We start from the raw sequence: 15,363 nt of genomic DNA on the forward strand, positions 1-15,363 counted from the left end.
TCCATAGTCCTTGGCCTCTCACCTATTACATAACTAGGGTTACAGTAGTACAAACAACTAGCGATAATTTATCAGAGTATGCTCATAAGGCCAAAAAAAAAATGTGTGTTTCCGGTTACGTAGGTTTAAAAACTAGGGTTGGTAGGCAGGCTTTTTTTTTTCAAGATGGCTGCCATAACCTATATTTAGACAGGAATAATTTCACAAAATATAATGAATTTCTTTGCAGGTCACCTGAGTTACCACCTTCTGATGAATCTGATGCAGCATGAGACACCTTTTAACATTAATTTTTCTGTAAATATAACAGCTCAATACACCATGAGAGAGAGAGAGCAGCCCCTCCCCTCTCTGCTCCCTGAGTGGAGCTCGTCGCCTTGGTAACGGTGCAGGGAAAAGACACAATATAACAAGCAAAGAGCGCTTTTTCTCTCAGAGTTCCCTCTCCTCAAACAACGCTGATTTACACGGAAACGAAAGGAGCTAGTCACAAAATTCTTTCACATTGAGTGCTACAAGGCTCCCCTGAACACATAAATGTAATTTTTTTTTGTCCCTAGTGTAAAAAATGTGGACACTAGAGCGAGTTAAAAACAAGTGACTTTTCTGATTTTGCAGTAAAAGCGCTGCCACGTTTATAATGTGAGTCTATGGGAGAGCGCGGCTGTCCTCTCCTCACTTTCAGGCTTCTCATTCAAAAACTGTAAATCCTATCGCTCAGGGAGACACTTGTCTTGATTCACACAATGTGTGACTACAACTTTTGAGAAAGTTGTATGTGTAGAGTGAAAATTGTGGCTGAGAAAACAGTTTAAACAAGAAAGTTAGAGCTTTTTTTTCTCAAGCTGCCTACACTCTAAACTCCACTGGTGTATAACGCCATAGACCCCCATTATAAAGCCTGAATTTCTCCAGATTTGCTCATGGTGTTTGATCTGTGACTGATCAAAAAGTATAGAACCTAGCAAAAAAGTTGAATGCCAGATCCACACAGGAGAATTTTGTCTCCGTTTTAAAGTTTGAATCATGTCTCTAGGTGAAAGACAAAATAAGCGTTATCTCTGCTTCTGTTCCCTCCGCCGGCCCCGACACACTACTGCCTCCGCCGAGTGCGCGCGCACACACCGCATGTGCGGTTCAGTTTGACATTATTGTCAGTCCGTTAGATAAACATTTAATTTTATTAAAATCGAAAATTAATATTTAGAGCCTGTGGGCTACAAAAATAAGTCATTAAAGTAGCCGGCTGGACTTAATTGTGTAGTCGGCTGTATGGCCGGCAGCCGGCGCTTGTGGAAAGCCCTGATTTTCCCAGTGAGTGACAAAAACTTCCGGTTCACGCGGTTGGGTTATATGTAAAAGTCGCGACTGGGAAAAAAACGGGAAAAAAAAGTTTAGGGTCGGGCAGTACAGATTAGGGTCGGGCGGGTAACCGGAAAAACACACATATTTTTTTTGGCCTAATCTAGAAGCCAGAGTTTGCTTTAGATATATTCAGAAGATTGCTATGTGCAATGGAATAGACCCCTACAATCTGGAAAAGAAGGATTTGTCATTCAAAAAATACCCTTCAGTCGAGTTCCCCGACATCTCAAACTATCTGGTGTTGCAGACATCCTTCTACACTGCAAAACAGATGAAATCTTAGAAGAGTATGGAGACTTAAAACTTTTTTTATGTGTGTCTGGGTAAAGGACCTCGGTATCAAGTCGCTGTCGAATGAATCCTATATTGTTTTTGCCCGTGTAAGTATGGTTTGTTTGGTTTTTTTCAAGCTTTTCATTTGCTTCTTTACAATGAAGCACTACAAGTTGAAGTGTAAACAAACAACAGCTCGCTTGATTCTCACTTGTGTTTGCCCTTATCTCTCAGGTAAATCATTCACAAATCATCAGAAACCCCTTTAAGGACCTGGATCTTAGTTAAACGAGATGGAGAAGTGATCACGGCACATTGTAATTGTATGGCTGGGTAAGAATTTTGTCGCAATCTTCATGCATGTGGACTTTGTGAGGAGTAAACAAAGAAACAGCTGGGGACTTTAGCTCTTCGTGACTAAAAAAAGTACCGTAAAATAACACATAGCAAGAAAAGTACTTGGAAAACACTAATGACATAGCTGAGAGGGCTATACAAACCTTTCATGAAGTGATCACTGCAAACTCAAGCATGCTTCGACTCGGCTCCCTTTGATTTCAGTGAGCGGTTCAAAAGCCACCTTTCTCAATGTCTTTTTGTGAAATCCTATGTTCGTTCACCCTTTTTTATTAGTTTACGGGGAAACCTGAAGAAACTTTTATCAGTTTCATGGTCTGATCGATTCGAACAACCTAAAACAGCGCAAGTGTAAGGCATTTTTCATGCGAGCAATGCACCTTCTCCGTACAAATGCTTTGCCAACTGAGCTTTGGTGGACCACCAGTTAAAGTTTTGAATAACTAATGAGGCGGATGTGACGTCACGTGAAACCCAGCAATATTCAGGCTAGCGTTTTAGCCTGACCTAAGTGTCCGGCCATCGGATTAAACTAAGCTGCATGGAATACAAGTTCCCTACGGCTCTTTGGGATAAATAACTGGGTTATTTGTTCATGGATTTGCGCGTCCTGCATCACTCAGTATAGCGTATCTTTAATTGCAAAGTACGGAAAGGAGGGTGTCGCATTTGGTTGGACAGGTTGACCATCGATTACTCTCGCTTGGTCAGAGGCATGACGCAGAGTCTCATCTTGCATTTGTTCTAACAGGAAATCCTTGAGGGAATCCCCGAAAGATGGAGGAGGAGTGGGCTGTTTCCTGCTCCTCGTATCGCCCTGACGCAGTACTGACGTGGATGACTCTGAGACAGCTTCCCCAGTCAACGCTACACTGGAATCCCCCTGTGACGTTTTACCACAGGGCCTGCCCACTACTACATGCTCCATGAGACCTTTAAACACAGGCCAATTGGTCCCCAGAATCAGTGGGTGGGTGAGGCACGGGTTAACCGCCGCCTCTATACTCCCCCCGGAAATGGAATGTGGACGGACATTAGTGGATATTTGTGAACATCCCTGTGTACACACAAAACTTTCACCACTTCTGCTCTCCCCTATGCCTTACCTTGCACCAGGCTTTGGTGGATTGAGGTCTGATTACAGCTGGAATCCACCAGCGTGTGATATGTATCCCCTGGAATACTCACCAGTATGCGATACGCTCTGGCCCAATTGAGGGCAGTTTCTGGCACATCGGGGATCCGGACCACAGCTCCCACCTCCATCACCGAGCACTGGTCCTGGAGATGCCCATGTTCCCCATAGCACCAACATACCGGCCCAGGCTTCACCTCTGCACCGGCAATATGGGGATCACTCACCTGGGGGGAGAAGAGACAGAGGGGAAAGGTGGGAGGGGAACACCAAGGGTGTGGCGAGCTGGCTGCAGGGGTGCCGGCCCCCGGTCTCCATGGTTGGGGAACGGGGCGGAGATGGAGAGAGGGAAGATGGGAAGAAGGAGAGAGAGAGAGGAGGCAAAATGTCCGCATGCTGCTGGAACCGCCACCAGATGGTCCCCTGCCAACTAGATAGCTCGATTCAGCAACGCCGTATGCTGGCACTGGACCCACTCCACTGTCCCTTCCGGCAGTCATGCGATGAACTGCTCCAGTGCCACCACATCGATGATTCCTTCGGCATCTCAGTCGTCCACTCTCAGCCACCGCCAGAAGGCGTCCTGGAGCTGTTGGCCAAACACAAACGGCTTGTTTAAAGGATGGCTCACTTTAAGTCAGCATTGACTGTCGGCGGGGAGCTGTTGCATGGTGAGCTGGGCCTCTCCAGACAGCAGCAGTAGTAGACGTGCCGTGCATTGCTCGACCAGCCACCCCCATGCCTCGGCTGCTTGCTCACCAAGCACCAAGGATGCCTCAGTATCTTTGTGTGGCTCCATCTTCATCAGTGTGACATGGGGTGGGTCCGCAGTGGTGGCGGTCAAGGACCTCATCGACACAAGCAGGTGCCGGAATGCCTGGCGTTCTTCCTGCTGGGCCAGCAGCAAGGCTTCAAAGCGTTGTTCCTACTCCTTTTGGAGGGCGATCAGCACTCAGTGCTGCCTCTGTTGGGCAGCAGTGAAGGAATGAATGAGGTCCTTAAATGGGGAAGACTCCATGGGGTGGTTCCCTTCAGTATCCCGGGTTTCGGCACCACTGCAGTATGACTCTAGCATGGGAGAAATACTGAAGCACGGACCTGTGGGGAATGCTGTCAACACAGGCTTTATTTTCATACTTTCCTTACTGCTTTTCAACATTTACATTCTCACACACACACACACACACACACACAGTGCTCTGGTCAGGAGAGCTGCCCCCTCTTAGCTCTCTCCCTCCTTTTCTTTCCTCCGTCACTGCAACAGACACACACAACATTAATTGACAACAGGTGTAATGACTTTGCCACTCACCTACCCTGACCCTGCCTGCCATGCACCCTCTGACACATGGTTCTACGACAACCTTTTATTATTGCAAACAAAGGCTACATATCTGTAAGAACATGTGTAGCTGTCTGCCAGGACCTGTCTACATGATTACGTCACACATCAACACGAGTGTGTCTGCTTGTTTAGACGCGAGCTAGCTCTGACAACAGATTGAAAAATGAACCACAGTAAACAGTCAGAAGTTATGTTTTATTATCTAAACTACAGCCTCATTTCATTTGTGAACTTGGGGTGGGGCGGATAATACTGAAACAGCCTGTACAACACTACTGCTCAATATTTTTACATCATCTAAAATTCCCAGCAGAGTTGTAGTGTAGAGACTGCAATTGTACAGTGCGCATGAGCTCACCTTAAAGTGATTTAAATGAAACTTATGGGCGGAAGCAGTTTTTATCCCATTTGTTATTTTATCATTTAAGGCACAATCTACTCTCAAACAAACTTTAATATTTATTAAGCTTTCTACACTGATCACATTGCCATAAAATACTTTGACAATTCCATTGAAAAATATTAAAGTACAGCTGAATATAGGGGAAAATTTCACCATATATTATACACTCACCAACCACTTTAATAGGAACTTGTTCTTGATTCTAAGACTCCTGTTCTTGGCTGGCAGGAGAGGAACCCAACATGGTCTTCTGCTGTTGCATGCTGAGATGCTTTTCTGCTCACCATGGTTGTAAAGAGTGATTACTATATGAATTGTTATATCCTTCCTGGCAGCTCAAACTAATCTGGCCATTTTCCTCTGACCTCTCTTATCAACAAGGCGTTTCCACCCACAGAACTGTCACTCAGTCAGTGTTTTTTGTTTTTTGCACCATTCTGTGTAAACTCTAGAGACTGTTGTGTGAAATCCCAGGAGATCAGCAGTTTCTGAAATACTCAAACCAGTCCATCTGGCACCAACACCCATGCCACAGTGAAAGTCACAGAGATCATAATTTTTCCCATTCTGATGTTTGAAGTGAACATTAACTGAAGCTCTTGATTTGCATCTGCATGATTTTATGCATTGTGCTGCTGTCAAGGGATTGGCTGATTAGATAACTGCATAAAACAGCAGGGTATATAGGTGTACCTAATAAAGAGGCCGGTGAGTGTAAATCCTGATTTACTTTTTTTAAGCAGGCTCCTTCTCCGATTCTCAATGGATCTGTGTTTATAGTGTTTGGCTAGTAGCTTACAACCAGACACAAGAAAAATCTTTATATCCCAATTAGCTAATTAATTTTTTATTAAAGCAGCTGGTATCCAATAAAATATTACTATACAAAGGAAAGTATTAATTTAAAAGAAACACTTCTTTATAATTAATATAATAAATGCTATTACCTAACAGTGCTTACACGTTTGTCATTTCTGTTACTTATGTTTTTTCCAACATCCTATTCTAATTTCAAAACCTATTTTTTGCAGTTCTTCAGGGTTTCACAAAAATGCTGATGTGGCCCAGACAAAACTTGAGTTTGAGACCCCTGATCTAAACATTTCTCACACACACACAAACACACACCCCGGAATAGAAACAGGGAATCAATAAGCAGAATTCTAATCAGGATCAAAATTCAAACGATGCCCAACCCAAGTCAGGACTGCTTAGGATCGTTGTCTTGCTGCATTACTCACTTTCTCTTGAGATTCAGTTCATGGACAGATGTCCTGACACTTTCCTTTAGAATTTGCTTGTATAATTCACAAGTCATTGTTCCATCAATGATGGCAAGTCATCTTGGCCCAGATGCATCAAAACAGGCCTAAACCATGATACTACCACTTTCATGTTTCATAGATGGGATAAGATTCTTATGTTGGAATGCAGTGTTTTCCTTTCTCCAATCATGGCACTTCAGGGTTTCACAAAATTGCTTATGTGGTCCAGGCAAAACTTGAATTTAACACCCCAAACTCAAACTTTGGTGATGGGGAACATAACGAAAAAGTTATATCTTGGTCTCATCTGGAATCTCCTTTGTTTGTGCCATGTATCACTTCCACAAACAAGTGTTGTGAAGATCAGACACATACGGCTATTTATTTTTACCTCCGCCAAGGAGGTTATGTTTTCGGTAGCGTTGGTTTGTTGTCTTTGTTGGTTGGTTGGTTGGTTAGTTTGTCTGTTAGCAACATTACGGAAAAAGTAATGAACGGATTGCTCTGAAATTTTTTCCAGAGGTGTGACTGGGCACAAGTAACAATCCATTAAATTTTGGTGGTGATCCGGATCACCTTCTGGATCCCGGATTTTTTTAAAGGATTAATTTTTTCCCCATTGAAATGAATGGGCGCGCGATGCAAAAAACAGATTTTTCCTTCTGTAGGCCAAACCGTAAGGTGTAAAGTCATGAAACTTGGTACACTGATAGAGGAGTGGACCCTGATTGATTTCATCAAGTTTCATGTTGGTACGTCTCACGCTCTAGCGCCACCAACTGATCACAGTCTTACATGCACATAACTTTTGATCCTTATGTCCAATTTTCATAAGTCTGGTGCCGTTGGAATCCTTGGAGCTAGACGATTCCAACGCACCATATGATGTCATTCTCTGCCTAATTAGATTTTCCGCCATTTTGAATTTTGTCCAAAGTGAAGGTAGAGTGACCCTGGCCGCATGTTTTGTCCGATCATCACGAAACTTGGCACACATGATCTCCAGTCCATGCCTAATGAGTAATATTTGTTTCGCTCTCATACGTCGAAGCGTTCGCCCGTGGCAGCCAATCAAAATCGATGGCGAAGCCACCAAACTGGAAGTGAGCTCATATCACGGAAACACTTTGACATATCAAGACCATATTTAGTCACATGACTTTGGACACCATCCAAACTACCCTCATCAAATATGGTGTCATTTGGCCACTAGGGGGGCGTCACAATTAGCAAAAACGTATTTTGGCTCATATCTCAGAAACGCTTTGACGTATCAAGACCATATTTGTTGAGATGAATTTCGGTGCCAGTTTATGTACCCTCATCAAATTTGGTGTCATTTGGCCACTAGGGGGCGCCACAATGAGCAAAAACGTGTTTTGGGTCATATCTCTTTAGAATTACATCTACATTTTCATGTTAGTGATGCTCTGGGATGTCCCTGTAAAGAACCTTGCCAGCCTGTCATCTCCGTATGAGAATCCGCCTTGTGTCTTGGCCAACTTTCACGTGTTGACACAAAACTTGTCGTGTGGGTATGCGGTCGCCTCTCTTGCCAGGTTGCCATGGCGGCGCATCTGAGCAAGCACACTTTCGCATTTTCTCCGGAAATGCATTCTAGTTATTAGTATTACCTCCGCCAAGGAGGTTGTTTTCTATAGCGTTGGTTTGTTTGTTGGTTTGTCTGTTAGCAACATGATGGAAAAAGTAATGAACGGATTGCTCTGAAATTTTTTCCAGAGGTGTGACTGGGCACAAGTAACAATCCATTAAATTTTGGTGGTGATCCAGATCACCTTCTGGATCCCAGATTTTTTTAAAGGATTCTTGGCAGAGGTCTGCGCTCTCGGAGTGCTTTTCTAGTTGTTTACTATTTACTCTTTGATCTCAAACACATTAAGAAGGCAAGAAATTGCACTAATTAACTTTTGATGAGGCACAACTGTTAATTGAAAAGCATTCCAGGTGATTACCTCATCAAGTTGGTTAAGATAATGCCAGTAGTGTGCAAAGCAGCATCAAGGTAAATGGTGACTACTTTGAAGAATCTAAAATATGAAACATTTTGCAGGGTTTTTTTTCCACTTTTTTGTTCGATATGTTACATCATAGTTTTGATGTCTTCAGTATTGTTCTATAATGTAGAAAATAGTCAAAATAAAGAAAAACCTCTGAATGAGTAGGGGTGTTCAAACTTTTGACTGGTAGTGTATATAGATAGAGAGAGAACTTGACTTTTCTACACCAGATTAACAAAGCTCAAGTTGTTAATTTTCTGCCTTTCTGTAATGTACAGTTTTCAGTTGAAATTAATTCCATTTTACCTAGAGCAAATTAAGTAGACCTATTCTTTTTTGAAGGTTTGAACTTTTTGGTATCTCATTATCTTTAGCTGCTTTATCCTGTTCTACAGGGTCGCAGGCAAGCTGGAGCCTATCCCAGCTGACTACGGGTGACAGGCGGGGTACACCCTGGACAAGTCGCCAGGTCATCATAGGGCTGACACATAGACACAGGCAACCATTCACACTCACATTCACACCTACGGTCAATTTAGAGTCACCAGTTAACGTAACCTGCATGTCTTTGGACTGTGGGGGAAACCGGAGCACCCGGAGGAAACCCACGCGGACACGGGGAGAACATGCAAACTCTGCACAGAAAGGCCCTCGCCGGCCATGGGGCTCAAACCCGGACCTTCTTGCTGTGAGGCGACAGCGCTAACCACTGCACCACCGTGCCGCCCCCTTTTTGGTATTATAGCCATTTTTATTCTTGCTTATTTAAAAAAAAAAGAATCTAAAGTTCCTTCTCATTTACGTTTGGTTGGTGTACTTGACCAAAAACTATCCTGTTCTGAGAAGAGGTTTTCATAAATACAGTTTCTATGAGTGATAACGTTATCTCATTGACATGCTCAACCTGTAGCTGCAGGGCTGGAGAATGAGTACTCCTTGTGTGGCTGCAGCTGGACATTGTTCAGGTGTGAAGGCCTGGTGGAGGAACTGTGTCAGTTTAGTTTGAGGTCCAGCTGTGCTGCATATTAACTGACAGGAGATTACACACACACACACACACACACACACGTTTTAAACACAAATGTCTGAACGCCAGTGACACCTCTGGTATGGTGTCACCCATTTCTCAGTGGTTGGCTTTGGAAGCTCTGGGCAAGCGTTCACCTGAGCACATCCAAAGCTTGGGGATAGGAAGAGAAGGAGGGGAAGATATGGCCTAAATTCCTGTCTTCAAATTCTTTTTAAAAAGCCTCTTATGAGTCCCTACATTTCTTTAATTAGGTGAAAGATGGTAGCTGTAATTTGAGCTGCTGTATTTTTAAAAGATGCATTGCTGGCCTAGAGACAAGTAAAGCTAGCTATAATGAAGAGAGAGAGAAGGAAGATGGCAGGGGGGATTTGTCGAGGAGGTTTGGGGAGGGTCTTACCTGATACTCCAGAGATTTAATTAGACCAAGGGATTGTGAAAGGCAGGAAAATTTCACAGCGGCTTAAAGGGAGAGTAGAGGGAGAGACACAGAGTGAATATGAGCTTGAGGCCAAGCAAGAGGGGCTTGTAGTTTTCCTTCTCTCTTCCTCCTAGACTAAATTGTTTAAATTCTATACCCTTCATTTCATTTGTTTGCTTCTGCTTTCTTTCTTCCTTTTTTCTCCTTCTTTTTTAAAGTGAGGGAGAGAGGCCCCGTCCCTTTGTGATTCATCTCTTTCCCAAGTCCTCTACTCCACATTCCTTCCCACTTTGCTTTAGCTTGTGTTTGCTTGTACTCTGCTCACCCCTCAAAAAAGAAAAGAAAACTCTCCCTCTTTTCTACCCACTTTTTCCATGCCTTTGAATTAACCAACTAATTATGTCTCCAGCTTTTCTGTCCTGCTCTCTAAAAAGACTAGCCCTCTTTGGAGACTTTGTCTGGCAGAAGGTAAAGCTAGTTTTTAAGCTTAATGATTATTTCCTGTTTATCAGTATGTTGTGAAGGGTGGGGGTGCCCAAGTGTGTGTGTTCCATAAAATTGTTTTAAATTTTGCGTATTGCCTTACTTATTTACTTACCTGTGCATGAAAGTGTACTATCCAATTTCCACATTTTAAGCTATTTTCTGTATTTTTTACAGATATTTCTTTGCTGTATTAGCCATTCTAACTGTGTTGGGGGTCCTGAATGGCCTGGTGCTGCTCCCAGTCTTATTGTCCTACTTTGGCCCTTATCCTGAGGTAAGAGGATTGCTCCTGTCAATCCATCCATCATGTGTGGTACCAGCATATGTCACAGACACAGCTATGCAGAGCCACCAAGCTGAGATGTGTTCCTCACACACAACTCTGCTCTGACCTCAGTGCCTCCAGTCCTGTCTCATATTAGCTAACGCCTCCTATCCCTAACCAACTATTCAGCCTTGTCCTGTCTGTTGGAGTGATCTGGAGGAAAATGCAAGACGTTAGTTTAAGGAGGTGTAAATAATATTCCTCATTATGATGGCTTTTAGTCAGCTATGTAATTTATTGAAGATCTTTTCCAACTTACGAAGGGATATATGTGTATATATGCACAGTTGGTCACTGTGATGTTTTGTTAATATTTATATAACATGCTAAGATTAGTTACTTAATCGTTTTCGAAACTCTGCCTGTTTTTTGTGTGTGTTAAGGTGTCTCCGGTGGATGGACGTAGTCGATTACCCACTCCAACTCCAGAGCGTTTTCCTCCAGTGGTGCACTTCACCATGCAGCCCAATCACACTACCACCTCAACCACTGGAACTGGCTCAGACTCGTCCGATTCGGAGTACAGCTCCAACTCCACAGCCTCAGGCATCAGCCACGAGCTCAAGCACTACGACCTCCAGGCCAGCAGGGGGCGAGCTGCTCGATCTGAATTTGATGATGTGCGAATTAACACTGGGCCAAAACCAAGCGTTTATCATACAGAGCCACACATTTTGCCTTCTTACTCAGTAAGAGAAGAGCATTCTCATTCCCAACATTTTTTTCTCAAAATAATGTTGAATAGCAATGCACGATAAGTCTGTTGTGTAGAATTTCTCCTATGCTAATTTCTGAAGCTATTCCATTAACTAAAGTGCAATATTAGGATTATAATAGCCTTTTTGCTCTTAGCCTCATGCCCAATATTTAATAACAATAAAAATGTACACGGTTCTGTGTACCGTATTCAATGTGTGTAAACATTTTTTCGTAGGCTGGGAGGACTAACTCCAAGCATCAGCCACGTAACCACTCCACTCACTCTCCTTACACTCAGGATGCAGGACCTTCACTTATTCGTCGACACATTGGTCGGGAGCCCAAGCGGGACGCAGGGCTCAGACAGGCTCCACCCCCTCAGAGGCGGCGCACGGATGCATTTGAAAGTGCGGGCCCCTATGGGACCAGAGAACATGCCCGCCAGCCTCATTCCCATAACACTTACTCTCACTCAATGCACCCTGGCTCAGGCCCCACCTTCTGCCAGCCCATCACTACTGTGACTGCATCAGCCTCAGTTACAGTGGCTGTGCATCCAGGCGTGCCTGGCCAGAGTGCCCCCTACCCCTGTTACCCTTCCAGTGACAGCTACCACACTTCAGAGGGAGAGTATGCTCATGATGCGCACTTCCCTGACCCACACGTACCCTTCACAGAGCAGCGCTGTAGTGCAGACTCCACAATGGAGGGCCTGGAGCTGCAGGATTTAGAGTTCACTTCTCACACTGAGCGCCACACGAGTGCCTCCAGCTGAGGTGAGCCTACTTAGTGCTTTAATATTTTTGTATTTTGTTAATTCTTTATCAAGTGTCTCAGTGATGGAAGTGTCTTTGACAGTCACTCACTACAGTAGCCCAACCTCCCAGCATGGTACTTTTTTCATGAAGTATTTTTTTATTCTAATCCTATGGAATATAACCCTGCAGCAGATATTTATTTTTATAATCACTTTATTATTACAGTGTGTTACTTTCATAAAACTCTTGGCTATAATTCGTTTTTTAGTTAGTGTGAGCTCCACCAAAAAAACAGAATTCTGAAATAAATTGCATTCTAACATGCTGATGTAGGTGAGATGTCTTTTACCAGGAAAACACCCAAAATAATGTGTGTGATGTTCTTAGGGCTGATGTGATGCAAAACATTTGTTCCTAGGTAGGCCTTAATAAGTGTTAAATTATACATGGTCTTAAAATTTATGCTCTAAACATGCCTGAATGCCCTGCCAATTTTTAAATCTATGGCCTGTCTGTCAGGATCACATCAGCCCTAAGAACATCACACACATTATTTTGGGTGTTTTCCTGGTAAAAGACATCTCACCTACATTCGGCACAAAATCCCTTGCAACCAGATGACAACATAAAATGTTTCGTTTACATAGTTCTTCTCAAACCCTCAATGAAAAAAAGTTTTTAAAAATGTAGCAGGATGAACAAAGAACAAAAACAGGTAAATATCAGGTTCTGGATAAGTGACAGCAGGTTGAAATGTAATCATAAGTGCTAACTGAGGATGTGTTAGAGGCACATATACTCTATACAGCTAAAAGTCTGTGGACACCTGACAATCATACTCATTTGTGATTGTCATTTTTTGTATTTTTTTATTTTATTTTAACAGGGACAGTGTACAATAAAGCTTGTATAAAACAAGGAGAGATGCATTGTATCAGGTTTTAGCAAGTTGAACTTCCCATTCCAGATTTAGTCCCCCTTTGCTTTTATAATAACCTCTCCTCTTTGGAGAAGGCTTTTGGAGTGTAGCTTTGGGATTTGTTCATTCAGCCATAATAGCATTAGTGAGGTTGAGAACTGATGTTGGGTAAGGAGGCCTGGAACACAGTCAGCGGTCCAACTCATTACTAAAGGTGTTCAGTGGGTTTGAGGTTAGAGCTCTGTGCAGGACACTCGAGTTCTTCCACCTCAACCTTAGCAAACTGTCTTCATAAGCCTCACTTTGTTCACAGGGGCATTGTCATGCTGGAACATGTTTGGGCTCCTTAGTTCCAGTGAAGGAAAGGCATTCTAGACAATTCTGTTTCCAACTTTGTGGTGACAGTTTGGGAAAGGCTCACATACAGTACCAGTCAAAAGTTTGGGCACATCTTTAAATTCAATGGCTTTTCTTTATTTTTATTAAATTAAAAAACACTTCATGTTTTAAAGTAATGATGGGCATTGTTTCTCTTTACTTAGTTGTGCGGTTCTTGACACATGGATTACTACAGTTGTGTAATAGGGCTATTTACTGTATTTTTATTATTTACTACTTATACTGTTTGATCTCAAACACATTATTAAGAAGACAAGAAATTGCACTAATTAACTTTTGACGAAGCACACCTGTTAATTGAAAAGCATTCCAGGTGACTACCTCATGAAGCTGGTTAAGATAATGGCAATAGTGTGCAAGGCGGCATCAAGGTGGCTACTTTGAAGAATCTAAAATATAAAACTTATTGTGTTTTTTTAACACTTTTTTGTTTACCACATAATTCCAGATATGTTCTATATGTTATTTCATAGTTTATGTCTTCAATGTATTTTCAGCAATGTAGAAAAAAATCATAATACAGAAAAAACAATGAATGAGTTTTTAATAAGGTGTCCAAACTTTTAACTCATACTGTATGGGTGTGATGGTATGCTGTCCACAAACTTTTGCCCATGCAGTGCTTGGAATGATTCACAGTACGTAGCACTGGGAATGGTCTATCGATCCCACCTATCACAATGGAAGTTTAAATGTCTGTGGGAAAATGTGGTGCCCGCAGCTTTAAGGTAAACAAAAAATAATTAGTGCTTCTCATAATAAGTTTCCTATATGTACGTGTAGTTACTATAGTTTTATTTCAGTTTTATAATGAGGTTAGTCACAGCTCATTAGATTTATTCACAGTCTCAAGTTCCATTTTGTAAGCATTCCTGACCATGTTAATAGGTAATTAATCCAAATAAACTGATTAAATGCCAGTACTAGTGATTACCAGGTTTATGTGTGGGAGTGTTATGTATATGTCTGGTCACTCCCCTTTTTTATCCCCGCCCCCCACACCCATCCTCAAAGCCACAGGTGCTACTATCATTTAGGGGGCACTGTAGAATGATGTCGTATTTTGCATGATTGGTTTATTGTATGTACCAGGTGCGAACATCTTTCCATCTCAGCTGTAGACTCATGATCAGAGCATCTGAGATGGGTGTTAATACAAAGTCAACACTGTTTCCGAAAGTAATGACATCCTTAGCATACATCATGATCAGATGCTTTTATTTACCAGCATTAACTCTGCTTTGCTCTTCCTCTTGCAGTGCCTGAATGTTGAAGCACAAATGGCCAAAGATGCGACGTCTGCTTCCTGAAGTGGAGGAGACATGGTGCTGCAGAGCGAGGGCACTTGGTGGTGCTTCACTCTGTTACTGTATAGCTCTAATGTATGTCTACCTTAGATATAAATATTAAAAAAACGTGTACACAAGTGTAAATACATGCGAGAGTAGCTATAATTGGACCTGGCTCAGTGTTGTCAGACTGGGCGGTGAGTGTGCGTGTGTGTGTGCACGCAAGTTGTGATTATTGTCACTCCCTTCATGTGTGTATTTGTGCCATGAGGAAACTTCATCTTAGACACACTTTTCAGCATCCAGATGTTGCTGCTTGAGATACTAGATGTTGTAATGTACCTGTATAAGTCTATGCAATGATTTTCTTTGATGTAATGGTGTGTAAGAGTAACAGTGAGCCTGTATGTGTGAGTGTGACTATATATGGGTGTGTGTGCAGTGCCAGTTAAAGTTTGTACACCCCTACTCATTCACAAGTTTTTCTGTATTTTGACTATTTTCTACATTATAGAACAATACTGAAGACATCAAAACTATGGAACACATATGGAATTATGTGGTAAACAAAAAAAAGTGTTAAAAAACAAAATGTTTCATATTATACAGTGGTGCTTGAAAGTTTGTGAACCCTTTAGAATTTTCTATATTTCTGCATAAATATGACCTAAAACGTCATCAGATTTTCACACAAGTCCTAAAAGTAGATAAAGAGAACCCAGTTAAACAAATGAGACAAAAATATTATACTTGGTCATTTATTTATTGAGGAAAATGATCCAATATTACATCTTTGTGAGTGGCAAAAGTATGTGAACCTCTAGGATTAGCAGTTAATTTGAAGGTGAAATTAGAGTCAGGTGTTTTCAATCAATGGGA

General features: G+C 42.3%; 1 protein-coding gene across 2 annotated transcripts in view; it reads left to right on the top strand.

Annotated features, from left to right (window-relative positions):
• Positions 1-15,112, top strand: part of ptch1 (patched 1) — a 142,577-nt gene extending 127,465 nt beyond the window's left edge. Inside the window, exons 21-24 of one of the 2 annotated variants that reach the window (XM_060931928.1) lie at positions 10,270-10,369; positions 10,804-11,109; positions 11,355-11,895; positions 14,455-15,112. In XM_060931928.1, the coding sequence (XP_060787911.1) occupies positions 10,270-10,369; positions 10,804-11,109; positions 11,355-11,894 (946 nt within the window). In that variant the 3' untranslated portion in view covers position 11,895; positions 14,455-15,112. The remainder of the gene's footprint in view (positions 1-10,269; positions 10,370-10,803; positions 11,110-11,354; positions 11,896-14,454) is intronic. The other variant, XM_060931929.1, reaches the window with a different exon arrangement.
• Positions 15,113-15,363: the final 251 nt, after the last annotated feature.

The sequence above is a fragment of the Neoarius graeffei genome, chromosome 10 (assembly GCF_027579695.1).
Source record: "Neoarius graeffei isolate fNeoGra1 chromosome 10, fNeoGra1.pri, whole genome shotgun sequence".
Taxonomy (NCBI): Eukaryota; Metazoa; Chordata; class Actinopteri; order Siluriformes; family Ariidae; genus Neoarius; species Neoarius graeffei.